Source organism: Mauremys mutica, chromosome 23 (assembly GCF_020497125.1).
Source record: "Mauremys mutica isolate MM-2020 ecotype Southern chromosome 23, ASM2049712v1, whole genome shotgun sequence".
In the NCBI taxonomy this organism is placed as follows: Eukaryota; Metazoa; Chordata; order Testudines; family Geoemydidae; genus Mauremys; species Mauremys mutica.
Window position 1 is genome coordinate 17,564,710 of NC_059094.1, and position 14,895 is coordinate 17,579,604.

Consider the following 14,895-nt stretch of genomic DNA (forward strand, 5'->3'; position numbering starts at 1 on the left):
CCTCTCTGTCCCTCTGCTGCAGTAACCCGGTCCTGGTCATCCCCCACCCCAGCCCCATGAACCAATGAATGGGGAAGAAGAGGTTAATCTCTACTGAGACAGGCAATGGGGCCCGAGGTTTAACTGTTTCCTGGCCTGCCCCTTCTCCCCACAAGAGGGGGCTGAGAACAGCACCAGGGATGCAATGCAAGGAGAGAAGGATCTACACTCCGTAATCCACACACACACTGGAGATGCCAAGGACCACAGCTTTCTCCCGGAGCTGGGAAACTGCTGGAGTGCCTCAAGACAGAGCGCTCCCGTTCAGCGCTTCACTGGTTCCAGCCAGACCCATTTCTTCTCTTTCTCTCCATTCTTTTTGCGTGACGGTGCTCGAATGCTATGGGGACCACACGCGATATACACAATAGATCCGATTATGTCCCCCCGCTCCTCCCCCCCCCCAACAAACCCTCGGCTCTTCTGCCAAGCCACAAATACACCGGCTAACAATGCCCCACGTGTAACAACCTAAGAGCTGTCATACTGAGTCAGACCACGGTCCACCTTGCCCAGTATCCTGTCCCTAACAGTGGCCCACACCAGAGCTTCAGGAGGAGTGTACAAAACATGGCAATTATGGAGTGATCCACCCCTGTCTGCTGGCAGTCAGAGGTGGAGAGTCATCCAAAGTATGGGCTTGTATCGCTGATGATCTTGGCTAAGAGCCACCTGATGGACTGATCCTCCATGAACTTACCCAGTTCTTTTTTTATCTAGTTCTATTTTTGGCCTTCACAACATCCCCTGGCAATGAGTTCCACAGGTTAGTTGTGCATTGTGTGAAAAAGTACTTCCTTACATTTGTTTTAAACCTGCTGCCTCTTAATCTCATCGAGTACCCCCAGATTTTTGTATTGTGTGAAAGGATAAAACACTTCTCTACTCACTTTTTACACGCCGTTCATGATTTTATAGACCTCTAGCATATCCCACCTTAGTCATCTCTTTTCTAAGCTGAAGGACCCTAATCTTTTTGGTCTCTCCTCGTAAGGAAGCCATCTCACATCCTTGATCATCTTTGTTGTCCTTCTCTGAACCTTTTCCAGTTCCACTATCTGCTTTTTGCAATGGGGCAACCGGAACTGGACACCATATTCAAGGTGTGAGTGCACCATGGATTCACATAGTAACATTATGGCATCTGCTGTCTTTGTTCAGCCAACAAAAGCTGACTTTGTGCATTGTGAAGTGAGAGCTACCCCACCCCTGCACCCTAGCTGCACCCACCCCCCTTCTCAGCCAATTGGCACTCATGGTCTGATCCCTCTACCTTGGGCTCAATGAGTTTCCATCCGTTGGCCTTGAGCTGCTGAAGCTCCGCGAATTTCAAGCTGACGTCCTCGATGGACAGCTGCAGGAGGTCCCAGAATCCAGCCAGGTCTTGGAAGGTGGGCATGGGGAACGCATTAGGGTCCTTCCAAAGGGGGAGAAGACAAGGCGGGTTAGCTCCTTACATACCATGGGGTGCAGAGGACTCCAGGTCTTCCATCACTTCCCTGCTCAAGCTGATGAGGAGCAGAGTTGGGCTGTCTGGGCCTTAATGGATTTAAAGGGCCATTTATTCCCTATAGTACCTTGGATGCAGCCTTAAGGGGGCTGGGGTGAGCCTCCAACCCTTCGGGTAGCATCTCCAATGGAACCATCGCCAGCTGTGCAGAGTGTCACGTATCTGCTTCAGACCCCCGGGGACCTGCTGCCGCCTCAGCCCAGTTGCCCGTCGGACAGAACACATCCCTGGAAAACCCATAAGGAAGGAGGAGGTGCTCACCATGTTCTGCTGGCAGAGTCGGAAAAACTGTTGCACCTTCTGGGACATCAGGAGCTGGGTGCTGCCCACGGCGCTCCGGATCTTCTCCAGAACTGGTAAGACACACAGAGAACGGGTGAGGAATTTGCTAATGACATGTGGTTTGATTACCTCCCCCCAAGCCCCTCCCAGCTCCAGGGATGTGCCATCACGAGCCCTGGAAAGTATTTCTTGCCACTAAGCCCAGCCTTCTTAACCAGATGGAGCCAGATGGCACCATGTCACAGTAAAGGGGATACACTCGTTACTCAACACACGTCTGGGCCACTGTGCTGCAGGAGGCATTTGGGGGATACCCCAGGCTGGGGGATGCTAAGCAAGACTCCAGCCCCCGCCCGCCCCCAGCCATAGGGGAATCCTGGGGTGCCCTGCACCCCCCTTCCAGTCTCACATCCCCATCTGGACTCACTCTCCTCCGGCAGGTCGTAGTCCTCGGCCTCCCGCTCCATCTGCTGGCACCAGCCTTCCATCTTCTCCACCTCAGCCTGCAGTAGCTTAATGAACCACTCCCCGTCCCGGTGGCATGGAGAGGCCCTGCCAGAGTCGGGGAGGCTGCGGGAGCCCCTGTCTATCCAGGAGTCCCGCCGGGGCACCTCCACGGTGTCATACTGCATCTGGTAGTCCTCCCGGTAAGCCCACTGGCCCTGCGTGTGCACCGTCTTGAACACCGAGTACTGCCGGCTGGACGCGTCTGGCTCTGAGGAGTGCCGGTGGAAGGGCCGCCCGAACTGCAAGGCCTTGTCCTCTGTGGCCACCGACAGGCCCGTGAAGCCTTCCAGCTCCAGGTCTGCCTGCACGCCGGCCGTCACGCTGTTTGAGCGCTTGAACCGGGCCCTCCTGGGGACAGGGAGATAAAGGGGGGTATGGGGACAGACTCGTCTTCCCACAGCAGGGGCAGCAGAAGCATTGCAAAGCATTCAAACCACAGCAGGAGGGCATCGGCAGAGCTGCAGGGCCCCAGGACTGGGATAACGGGCTGGGGGTCAGGGTGGAAGGGCATCGGCAGAGCTGCAGGGCCCCAGGACTGGGATCACAGGGGCTGGGGGTCAGGATCGAAGGGCTTCGGCAGAGCTGCAGGAGCCCCAGGACTGGGATAACAGGGGGCTGGGGGTCAGGGTGGAAGGGCATCGGCAGAGCTGCAGGGGCCCCAGGACTGGGATAACAGGGGGCTGGGGGTCAGGGTGGAAGGGCATCGGCAGAGCTGCAGGGCCCCAGGACTGGGATAACAGGGGGCTGCGGGGTCAGGATCGAAGGGCATCGGCAGAGCTGCAGGGGCCCCAGGACTGGGATAACAGGGGGCTGCGGGTCAGGGTAGAAGGGCATCGGCAGAGCTGCAGGGCCCCAGGACTGGGATAACCGGGGCTGGGGGTCAGGGTGGAAGGGCATCGGCAGAGCTGCAGGGGCCCCAGGACTGGGATAACAGGGGGCTGGGGGTCAGGATCGAAGGGCATCGACAGAGCTGCAGGGGCTCCAGGACCGGGATAACAGGGGGCTGGGGGTCAGGGTGGAAGGGCATCAGCAGAGCTGCAGGGGCTCCAGGACTGGGATAACAGGGGGCTGGGGGTCAGGATCGAAGGGCATCGACAGAGCTGCAGGAGCCCCAGGACTGGGATAACAGGGGCTGGGGGTCAGGATGGAAGGGCATCAGCAGAGCTGTAGGGGCTCCAGGACTGGGATAACAGGGGGCTGGGGGTCAGGATCGAAGGGCATCGACAGAGCTGCAGGAGCCCCAGGACTGGGATAACAGGGGCTGGGGGTCAGGATCGAAGGGCATCGGCAGAGCTGCAGGGGCTCCAGGACTGGGATAACAGGGGGCTGGGGGTCAGGATCGAAGGGCATCGGCAGAGCTGCAGGGGCTCCAGGACTGGGATAACAGGGGGCTGGGGGTCAGGGTGGAAGGGCATCGGCAGAGCTGCAGGGGCTCCAGGACTGGGATAACGGGCTGGGGGTCAGGATCGAAGGGCATCGGCAGAGCTGCAGGGGCTCCAGGACTGGGATAACAGGGGGCTGGGGGTCAGGGTGGAAGGGCATCGGCAGAGCTGCAGGGGCCCCAGGACTGGGATAACGGGCTGGGGGTCAGGATCGAAGGGCATTGGCAGAGCTGCAGGGGCCGCAGGACTGGGATAACAGGGGGCTGGGGGTCAGGATCGAAGGGCATCGGCAGAGCTGCAGGGGCCCCAGGACTGGGATAACAGGGGGCTGGGGGTCAGGGTGGAAGGGCATCGGCAGAGCTGCAGGGGCCCCAGGACCGGGATAACAGGGGGCTGGGGGTCAGGGTGGAAGGGCATCGGCAGAGCTGTAGGGGCCCCAGGACTGGGATAACAGGGGGCTGGGGGTCAGGATCGAAGGGCATCGGCAGAGCTGCAGGGGCCGCAGGACTGGGATAACAGGGGGCTGGGGGTCAGGATCGAAGGGCATCGGCAGAGCTGCAGGGGCTCCAGGACTGGGATAACAGGGGGCTGGGGGTCAGGGTGGAAGGGCATCGGCAGAGCTGCAGGGGCCCCAGGACTGGGATAACAGGGGGCTGCGGGTCAGGATCGAAGGGCATCAGCAGAGCTGTGGGGGGGAGCCTGGAGCTGGAGTAGTGGGGGGGGGGGCGGGAGGAGGGTCTAAGGAAACCCGCCCAGCTGGAGTGAACCCCTAGTTCGGAGCTCACTGACTGTAAGCCCCACGCACTGGGACTGCGCTGCCCCTCTGCAGTGTGACCCCAGCCCTCCCCACCCTGCCCCGCCGGACACCGCTCCCCTTGCTGGAGCAGAGCGAGGGGCCGCGCTGGCTCCCGTTCCGGAGGAGCTGCGGAGGCTCACAAGCTCTTGAGCTCCTGGCTGTCCGTGGGGACAGCCGCTAACAGCCGCTTCCTCCTGTTCCCTCATTTCAATGCCTTCTCTCCTGCTTGCGCAGGCTCGTCTGTTTCTATGGTAACGGGCCCTGGATGGATGCTGAAGGACGGGGAGAGGAACACGCGCTCAGGCCCCTTGTTAAGCAAAGAGAAGGAACATTGGAAAGTTCCCCTCAGACGCCTCGTCCTCAGTGACTCGGCCGTGGGCCGGAAGGAGTGGGGAGGCAGGGAGGGTGAACAAGCAGGTCCAGAATAGCCCAGCCTCTGAGGCGCTGTCTCTCTGAGAGGAGGGGCTTGGGTCAGAGCTGGACAAGCCCCAGTGGTCCACGTGAAGGGCCCCTTTGGCGGCCATCTCTGGGGGTCTCAACTGGATTCCACTCGGCATCTCAGCTTCTTCGTCTGAGCAGCTGAGTCACAGCTACTTCACACCACAGCCTTGCTCAGCCCCAGGCCCAGGCACTGATGGCCTCAGACAGACCCTACAGAACCGAACTTCCAGTTCCGGATCAGAACCGGGGGCTCTGTGATGGGCAGATCCAAAACCCCAGAACTGAACCCCAGATCTGGCTCAGAACCACAGGCAGATAAGAAGCTGCTGATCTGCAGGCACAACACATCCCATGGGGATCAATCCCAGAGTCACTGCTCACATCTGCAGCAAGAGGGAATTCAGACAGCTGCAAATCCCTCAGTACCAGCCCAGCGTGTAGGTCAACACATGCTTTGCAGCTGGTGTTCTGGCAAACCAATCAGGGCCCCAGGGTAACAAACGTGCTGATAAGAAAGTGAGCGGCTCAGGAGGGGGCCCTAACAGGGTACCAGAGCCTCTGGCCTCTTGGGTGCAGATGTGAATCTATTAGGAGTGAGCAAAAGTTGTGACGACTTGCTGACCTGTGTGACATGAGTTTGCTGGGCCTCCATCCATTTTGCAGCGGACGAGTGCCCACAGCACAACCTCCCTGCTCATCACAATCAGCACCTTCTTTGACAGCTGACCGACCAAGCAGCTTAATGGTCCAGAGTCTGACCGACCTACCTACTCATCCCTAGGATGACATCAGGTCAGGGATGAGGCATGTTGCACAGGGAAGCTTGCCCAGCTGCTGCCTGCATTGCCCACTGATTTATGAGCTAGCGAGGAAACACAGCTGTACTTAGCAGTCCGCACAAGAAGCTGCCGAGCTCTTGGGATGCTCAGAAGAGGCGCACGTTAGGAATGTTTAGTTTGGGGGAGGGATTGTGTGAATACAATCAAGCCGGCACGGCGGCTGTGCTAAGCCCTGCTCCTGGAGGGATGGAGCGATAAAAGCTGCATTTAACCAGCTGTACCTTTTGTCTTCCTCCACTTGCACCCCGATGGAGTGGAATTCCCTCTGGCTCCTGCTTTCTGTGTCGGAATCAGATATAGTCTCAACCTGCGGTGGTGATCAGAGGGAGAGCATGTCGGGGAAGAATCGCTGCACAGCCTTGGGCGCAATAGACTCATGCTTTTTAATTTCCGTCAGCAGATGCAGCGGTGCGGCAGTGGGAAAGCCAGAGAAACAAAGCGCTGACGAAAGCAATGGCCAGGCAGCTCCAGGAGCTTCCAACACGAAGATGAAGGGCCATGGAGACTGGAGTCCCCTCTCGCCCTGTTGGTCAAGGATTAGGTATGGTGGGGGGCCGTGGCAGGAAGGAACCCTGTGCTGCCACTGCCTGTTGGCAAGACCATTTCATGCAGACATGATGCCGCTTGCAACAGGTCTTGGCAATGGCTGCAAAGCCAGGTCGTAGTGGTGAGACCTTGGTCTGGAGCTGAGGGTAAGAGATGGGATGGCTGAATGGGAGGCGAGCCACCATGCATTGGGACCCTGCACAGAGCCCCACTTGCCAAGCCTGGAAGTGCCAGTGCTGGGGTCTCCAGGAAGCCCTGAGTCATAGGGCTACTGTTCAGCATTGGCAGCTGGATCCAGATGGGCTTAGGCCCAGGTTCAACACTGGGAGGCTCCGGGGAGCCAGGGGAGAGCGACACTTACCTGAACTCCGATGGACGGGCGCCATTTCCTCTGCCGTGCCAAGCTCCTCAGCTCTTCCCGGCCCGGGATGGCCTTGATGATGAGTGTGGACGGCTTGGGAGAGCCCCGGGGCTGGACGGGAGGCAGATCCAAGGAGATGGCCGTCACCTTGGAGTTCTCCAAGCTCTCCGTGGAGTTGCAGCGAGCCGCGGCGTCTTTGGACCACGAGGGGCTCCGGGAGACCTCGCTGGGGAGGTAGCTCTCATGGGTGGACTCAGTGCTGCTCTGTGCCGTGACTGAGATCAGGGGCTTGGCTTTGATTCCTGGAGGGAGGGGAGGCGGCGCTTTTCTGTAACTGAAGGCTGTTGTGGGAGAGGCACACGATAAGAAGTCACAGGAGAAAGACACGTTCTCATTTCCGAACGCGAACGCCAGCCAATTCCGCCTCTTCCTCTGGCTTCCCCACGGGGTGCCAGGCCTAGCACTACTGAAGTCGGGCCCATTTACACCAGCCGAGGAATTGGCCCTACGTTGCTGCACCACCAAAGGTTGCACACCCCACCCGCCCTGCCAGTTAACTGTGAGCTTGTGGCGAGGGGCATAAAAGTTTTGTTTGCTTTTGGACTGGCTGCTTGGCCAATTTGTCCACTAAACCCAAAGGGACCAGACGACCCTCAAATGAGAGGGAAGATCAGTGTGCTCTTGTGCTGCACAAGTCACGAGGCAGGCAGGCAGGCCGAAAAAGGGAGAGAGAAAAGAGAGAAGGAGAAAGACAGGAAGAGAGGAGGGGAAACCCGAAATAAATGCAGAGAGGAAGGTGGAGACCAGGCAGGAGGACTGATGGACAGACAGACAGGGGACAGACAGACAGGGGTGTTGGCTGGCTGGAGCGACGCCCAGTCGGACATTCTTAGTCTCCCCCCAGTGCCGGCCACATGAGATGCCACCTCAGTGAGGCTGATGTTTCCAGCCGGCCAGAGAGCTGCCCTGGGGCTGGCAGCACCCGCAGCCTCACGGCGGGTGAGCCCATGGGCAGCTTAGCCTGGCCCTTGGAGGGCATCCCAGAAAGCCGTTCAAGATGGTGGCAAAGTGCGGCAGTGGGAAGCTGGAGTGGTGAGCCCACTGGGTGCCATCTCTGGGAAGGGGGAGGTAGGTGAGCAGGTCCCTCTATGAGGAAGTGGGGGAAGTCCCTCTATGGGAAGGGGTTGGCAGGGGGGTGCCTATGTGGGAAGGGGAGAGGCTGGTGTGGGGGCCCTCTGTGGGAAGAGGGAGGGGCTGGCAGGAGGTCCCTCTGTGGGAAGGGGGAGAGGCTGGTCCGGGGTGTCCCTCTGTGGGAAGAGGGAGGGGCTGGCAGGAGGTCCCTCTGTGGGAAGGGGCTGGAGTGGGTGTGAGGTCCCTCTGGGTCCCAGCAGGATTCCCCACCCATCCCTGTACGAGTGAAGGGTCCCGGGGAGCAGGGGCTGGGACTCACAGGTGCTGGGCTTCAGGATGCTGCTGGTGATGGCTGGTCTGGGCGGGACGGCCATGGAGAAGAGCGAGAGGCAGTCGTCGTCCTGGGAGCAGCCCGCCTGGATGGCCCGCAGGTAGCTGTGGCTCCGCATGCGGAAGCAGCCAGGCAGGTCCAGCGCCTCCACGGCCTGGGACTCCACCTCGCCAAAGACGGACTCGCAGACCGCCTCAAACTGGTGGTTCAGCTCCTCGTTGATCTGAGGGGAGAGTGGGGCAGATGAGGGGCCTGGGCAGCTCTGACGGGGTCCAGCGCCCCCACCCCCAGCGCCATCCTCCATGGAAATACCAGAGGGGCTACAGAGAACCACTCGCCCTGGCCTCCGCTGGTGGCTCCAGGGCTAGAGGTGATATTGATATGGCCAGCACAGTGAGGGCCCTGCATCCACCCCTCCCTAGTCACCTAGACCCTTCGACTCCAGCCAGCGGGGGACCCTGGGGCTTCACTAGGCAGAGCAATGCAGATCCAGCCGCTGCCCTCACCCTGCCCCCTATGGAGCTCCCTCTGGAGGGGCAAGATGGGCGCTCGGTCCCCACACTCCAAGCAATGCCTGGCCTCTGCTGAGCCTGCCAGTCAACATGGCACACGCTGACTTTGCTGAGGTGGACGTCTGTCCACTGGGAAGTCGACCGAGACCCACCAAACTCACTGCACACAGGCTGCCAAGATGCCAATTGTTCCCGTGCCCCTGGCTGGATTTGACTCAGCGACCTAGAGAGGAAAGTCTGCCGGTCCCATTGCCAAGCTCCCACCAACTGCCAGGGCCTCTCCCCTCTGCTGCAGCTCTTGAGCCTTGGTACCAGGCAGCTACCTCCTCTGAGACTCTGCCATGAGGGAAAGGTCCGACTGATCATGCCGGGCTTTATTTCAGTGCAGGTGCTGCCTGGAGCCCAGCTGTGACCCACCGGGGGGGGAGGCGACTCCCAGTCAAGGTTTCCATCCATTGCAGCATGTCCCTGGAGCACCTAGGTGGTCTCTCTACCTCTGCTGTTGTCAGAGAGCAGGCAGACATCACTGCCCAAATCCTGGTGCCGGGCCCTGGTGTGCAGCACAGTGACTACAGGGGGCCCTGGTGTTCGCTGGGGAAACGCAGCACTGAGACAGTCACCCAAAATTCAAACCCATTGTTGAGGGGAGGCGAAGTCTGTCTGGGCAGCACTGGGAGAAGCAGCACCGGGATTATGGGAGAGACAAGCTCTTCGCTAGATGTTACCAGCCAGGCCTGGCACAACCAAGAGGTTCAGAGAAGCTTCCAAACTTTTAGGGAAGCTTATCCAAACCAACTCTGAATTCTCCCAGCACTACACTAAGGTTCCTCTTTGGGGCTGGATGGCTCGGGGAGATGGTAAGATGGGACAGGGGAGCCCTGCACTACTAGGTTGTTGGTTTTAATCCAGCTCAAGTCACTAGTGTCCTCCAAAGTCATTAGCACCTAGTGCTCATTTGATGCCTTCTACGAGATGTATCAGTGGGAGAGAAAACCTCAGCTGGCGAAAAACGTGGAGCTCAGCTTGGCAGAGAGGCCAGAAAGTGAAAGGGCCCCGGACACTGAAATCCCCTCACCAATTCTGGAGGGACTCAAGATTGTAGCACTTTGGAAGGGCAGCCTGAGCAGCTTACCTGGCCACTGTCCGGGCTGCAAGTGGGGCACCATTCCCTGGGGCTAACATGCATGCAGAAGGAGGGGCAGATGAACAATCTATGCTGGGAGCAGAGAGGAGGGGCCAAGAACGAGAGCCGCCTGCTGAACCCAGGGGCCTCTTGTGGCTAGTCAAGCCCCTGGGAAGACATGAGAGCACTCTGCATGGCCATCAATGGGAGGGTCATGGCCGGCCCAGGCAGGGCTGCGGAGGACAGGCCGGCAGCGTGCAGACCGCGCTCTGCGGGACCCTATGAGCAGAGCAAGGACAGTGCTGGCCAGACGGGGAGCAGAAGCAGAGCCATTGTGGGGAAGGGGCAGAGCGTCGCTGGTGCATGCAGGGAAGCCTGCCGCCTCCCCAGGAATCAGCATCCCCATGCTGCAGATTAGCCCATGCAATGCAGGGGTGGGTGGGACTAGCCCGGGGTCAGGTATCCATGTGGCACAGAAGGGTCAATGGAGAGCAGCCAGACCCGTCCCACGTCTCAAACGCTGCTGCCACTTGGGAACCTTGAGTCTGATGCCCAGCTCCAGATGGCTCCACTCAGCCCCTAGCGTGCAGAGTTCTCCTCAGCTCCAGCCACTCATTCCGGAGCCCAAGTGGGAGCTGGGCTCTTAGGATAATCCAGCCCCATGGTGGGTGCTGAGTCCATCCAAACACCATCCGCCCCCTGCCCCCGGGCCGAGCGTATGAACTCCAGCAACTGAGGGCACAGCACAGGGCACGAGAGCCAGGCGCAGCGACGGGCACTGCCCACCTTACCTGGCCAGTGGTGAAGGAGCGTCCGTAGCCCTGTCCCCGAGGGTGCATTCTGGGCGGGGTGCAGCAGCTGGGACAGTTACAGATATATGAATCAGAATAGTGCCTACTTGCAAACCTAATGAGAGACAGTGGGGGAAAAAGGATTCGGACCAAAAGCAACACGTTCAAGCAGAGCATTTGGAAACAGCCCAGTGACTAGGCTCCTGTCTGCAGCTGCTGCTGCTGCCGCCCCCTGAACCTGGCAGATCATTGTCCCTGCCCGCCATCCCAACGCGAGCTCACCACCACCTCTACAATCTCCCCAGACAGCCCCGGAGCAAGGAGGGGATTCCCAGAGCCCTTGCTGGGCTAGGCTGGGCTCACAGAACATCACGCACCCCCACAGCAGAGGGAGGTGCTGATAAGCAGGGCAGGCAGCAGACCCACGGTGGCAGTGTGGGGCTGGCAAAGGGGCAACACCAGTGAGAGAAGCAGAGCAGGTTAACCAGCAGGTGTGTCCTTACCTGGGCCACCAACGCTTGAGAGCACTACAGCCACATCGACACAGGGACTGATGTGACCCCCCTCAACACAGCACAATGTACACCAGCCCGGTGCAATCTGCAACTGTGCAAACTCCTACTGCAGGCCTGATTTACACCACTCTAGTGCAATGTGCAATGGTGCAAACCTCGAGTTTAAACACAAGTTGCACCAGTCCAGCATAATTGACACTAGTGCAAACTCTTAATACAAACACTGTTTTCACCAGTGCGCTACAATTTATGCCAGCGCAAACCCCTAGTCTAAACACTGCAGCATGATTTGCACTATTGCAGTTTACCCCAGTAACCCTCCTCTTTTCCCTGCCCCATTCCTGCAACAGAGATAAATTGCACCAATGTGAAATCCCCCTGTGGTGGTGCAAACTGTGTTTGCATCCCTCTTAGCCAGGGGTTTTCAGCAGTGGCTAAAATCCCAGCATAGATAAGACCCAACCCTTAGAGAGACAAACAGTTCAAACTTTCTCTGAATCCCAATACAGTTTATTTTAAACTTTGGGGTTTCACTCACTGTCCTGGTTTCACAGATCTGCATGCACAAAAATGCCCAGACACTTGTGCACTTAAGGCCCGATCCTGCAATCAGATCCCCTCATGTGCACCCTGCACCCACACCGAGCCTTCCTGAACTAGGCCTGTGCCCACTGATCCGAGCACAGGATCAGGCTCTTATGTGCAAATGAAGCTGCAGTAGTTGCACACGCAAATGTCCACGTAAGCTGGATATCATCTGTGCGCACATCGAGCAGAGCCACGCAATCAAACCCATGGACGTTTTGAACAAGCGTTTCTGAAAACCTGGGTCCTCTGCATTTCTTGTTTATGGCAGCCCTGCAAAACTGACCACCTCCCAGTGCAAAATCTACTTGCCAGCACTCATGGAGGACAAAGAAAACTGAAAGATATAAATTGCCTGGAAATTCTCCCCCATGCCCCGCGCTCCCAGACAAAGATCTACAGGGCAAGGACTTCCTCCTTTGATGGGTATGTGCAGCACCTAGCACAATGGGGTGCAGTCGCTATCTGGGTTTTTGGGCACTACCTTAGTGCACATAATAATGAATGAATACAACAGGGGAGTAGAATCTTGTAAGGCTGGTCAGTTTCATTCTCAAAGATCCCTGCACTAACCTGAGCCTAGGATATTTAGGTTACAAATCTGCAGGGGGGTGGGATACGTGGGAAGGTTGCTGAAATCCATGGATTTATGGAGTTTCATTTAAAAAACTAAATTAACTGTGTATTTTAGCCTGAATTCCCTGCCAGAGAACCCTTGGAATCCACCTCTCACTAAAGCCTAAGTAAAGCAACCCCCAAGTCTCTTCACCCACCACCCCAACATCCTCCCCAGACCATCTCTCCCCCACCCTACACCCACCTCCCCAATATCTTCCCCCAACCATCCCTCCCCCACCTTGCACCCACCTCCCCAATATCCTCCCCCAACCATCCCTCCCCCACCCCTGCACCCACATCCTCCAAAATCCTCTCCCCAAGCCCCACCTCCCTGCCCCTCTCCAAGCCTGCATCCCCAGAGGCGGTTCAGAGCCGGCCTGGCCTCTCAGGCCCTCTCTTACTTAGTCCTGGCCTGGTCTACGCTGGAGGAGCGGCGGTAGCCATCTCGCCGGAACAAGCCCTTGGGAGACACCTTGGCACTGGCCTCCGAGTCGCCGCTGTCGTCGTCCCCCATGGCCTTGATGTAGCTGCCGCTCCGCATCCGCCGGCAGGGGATCTCGCCGTCCTTCCCCACCGCTGGGTAGCTGCTCCACTCATCCTGCGGCACCTGCAGTGAGGAGAGCCCCATGGAGAGGGGTTGGGTCAGGGAGCCTGGGGCAGTGGAGCGGATGTGGGGACAGAGATGACACGGAACAGTTGATGGGGGGGGCACAATTTGAAGGTTCTGGTGGTGTGCAGTGGAGGTTCCTGGTAGAAATCTGGGGGGGGGCTGTGACCCCACATGACCCCCCCCCATCCGGCCAGACTCAGCCATCCAGCCCATGGCTGCACAGTCCAGGGGAGGACACTGGGGAGCCGCTACGCTAGGACAGAGAAGCTAGAGAGCCCGAAGGAACCGCTTAGTCCAGTGGTCCCCAAGGCTGCGGGGCGCTGCTGAACAGCAGCCAACCTCCTGCTCTGCCCACATGTCTAAGTGGAAGAGTGAGACCCACCGCCCCATTGCATCTTGGGAGAGCAGTTCTGCTCCCTCCTACGCAAAACTGGAGTGACTCCAGTGAAGCCCAGTGGAGACGGCCCAGATTTACAGCAGCACGAGCGCCGAATGTGGCCCTTCCTGGCCCCACAGACCAGCCAGGGCATCCGGTTCCCACACCGCAGCATGGAGTGGTGCGCAAAGGCTGACTCAGGGGTGTAAATCCAGAGTAGCTCTGCTAAAGCCAGTGGAGTTGCTGTGGATTTACACCAGTGTAACTGGGGACAAGATTTGGCCCAAAGTATCTCCCGTCCCTTGGAATGACACCAGGGTGCGGCAACCCTGCTGGGATTCCCCAGAGCGCTGGGCTGGCTCCTGCCCAGGCCTCCTCTCAGACCCAGGGTGGCAGAAACGGATCAGCACACAGACAGGATCTGGCCCCAGAGATCTCACACGCACACGTGCCAACACACACAGGCCCTCCTCCCCGTTCGCAGCGCGGTCCAGGCACCTCTACCATGGAGAGGCTGGAGCTGGGCCAATGGCAGGAGGGGAAGGCCCGGTGCTGATGCGCTCGTTAGGAAGGCAGATCATTTACATTTTTCCAATCTGTGCTAAGTGGTGCGAAACAAACAGCAGCGTTGCTCAGCTAAGAGCTGGGAAGCCTGGCCCCACGAGGGGCGCGGGACACACACGCCTGCAGGCCTGATTTTTCAATCATGCTCCTCCGACAGCAGCACAGGTGGAAACTCCTGGATCTGGCCCAAGAGCCATTTGTGAGCTGAAGGCAGAGTCTGTTTTCCCTTCAGACTGGAAGGCCTCAGTCGGAGGCGACTTCTGCTTTGCCTCTGGGAGAGCAACGCTGGCTGTGCAAGAGGCACGTGTGTGCAGGGGAGCAGGCCGGCGGAGGGGGTGCGGTGGCAGGGCTGGAGCTGGGGAATGTAGGCTCTGGGGGTTGCACTTCGGGAGCCAGGGAGCTCTGCAAGGGTCTGTGAGGTGCACGCTACAGAGCAGGCCTGGGGAGGACTCCTGAAGGGCTGCACTGGGAATCCAAGGCTGGAGATAGCCCAGGGCCTGGACAGAGCTGTAAGGAGCAGAATCTGTCCCCAGCTTGGGCACTCTCTAGTCAGGGGCTGCAGGACATTAGCAGGGAGCGGTGGGATGTCAGGTGGAAATCTTGAGCTGCTGCTACCTAGGCCTTCGATGTATAGGTGCCGCCGTGTGTGAGCACATTCTCCGGGGCTCTCAGAAGCAGCATGGCTTTGTGGCTAAAGCTCCGAACTGGGACGCCACAAGCTTTGTGTTTGCCCTTGGGTGAGTCTCTCTGCACCCCAGTTCCATAGGGGGAGAATGGTGACACTCCCCTCCCGCCACGGGGCCCATGAACGTGGGTGAGGTGCTGGGCCCTATACGGAGACAGAGAGATCCAGCAAAGGACGCCGTGAAGAAGGATGAAGATGCATTTTCACAAACCGCCTCTCTCCTGGCCGCCCCCGTTGTTCTGTTTTCTCCTCGTTAGAGCTGGGAGCTCATTGATCAGGCCTTTGGGGCTTTGTCTACGTCTGAGAGCCAAGGACCACGGCTCCTTCTCATTGTTTGTTTGGCTGTGATTA

The 14,895-nt window shown here is 58.7% G+C and overlaps 1 protein-coding gene across 6 annotated transcripts in view; it reads right to left on the minus strand.

Annotated features, from left to right (window-relative positions):
• DLGAP3 (DLG associated protein 3) overlaps positions 1 to 14,895 on the minus strand; it is a 121,847-nt gene that overhangs the window by 2,432 nt on the left and 104,520 nt on the right. For 5 of the 6 annotated variants that reach the window (XM_044997734.1, XM_044997736.1, XM_044997739.1 and 2 more), the window contains 8 exons: positions 12,711 to 12,916; positions 10,592 to 10,706; positions 8,154 to 8,388; positions 6,704 to 7,044; positions 6,018 to 6,103; positions 2,259 to 2,686; positions 1,811 to 1,902; positions 1,313 to 1,456 (listed from right to left, as the gene is read on the minus strand). In XM_044997734.1, the coding sequence (XP_044853669.1) occupies positions 1,313 to 1,456; positions 1,811 to 1,902; positions 2,259 to 2,686; positions 6,018 to 6,103; positions 6,704 to 7,044; positions 8,154 to 8,388; positions 10,592 to 10,706; positions 12,711 to 12,916 (1,647 nt within the window). The remainder of the gene's footprint in view (positions 1 to 1,312; positions 1,457 to 1,810; positions 1,903 to 2,258; positions 2,687 to 6,017; positions 6,104 to 6,703; positions 7,045 to 8,153; positions 8,389 to 10,591; positions 10,707 to 12,710; positions 12,917 to 14,895) is intronic. The other variant, XM_044997740.1, reaches the window with a different exon arrangement.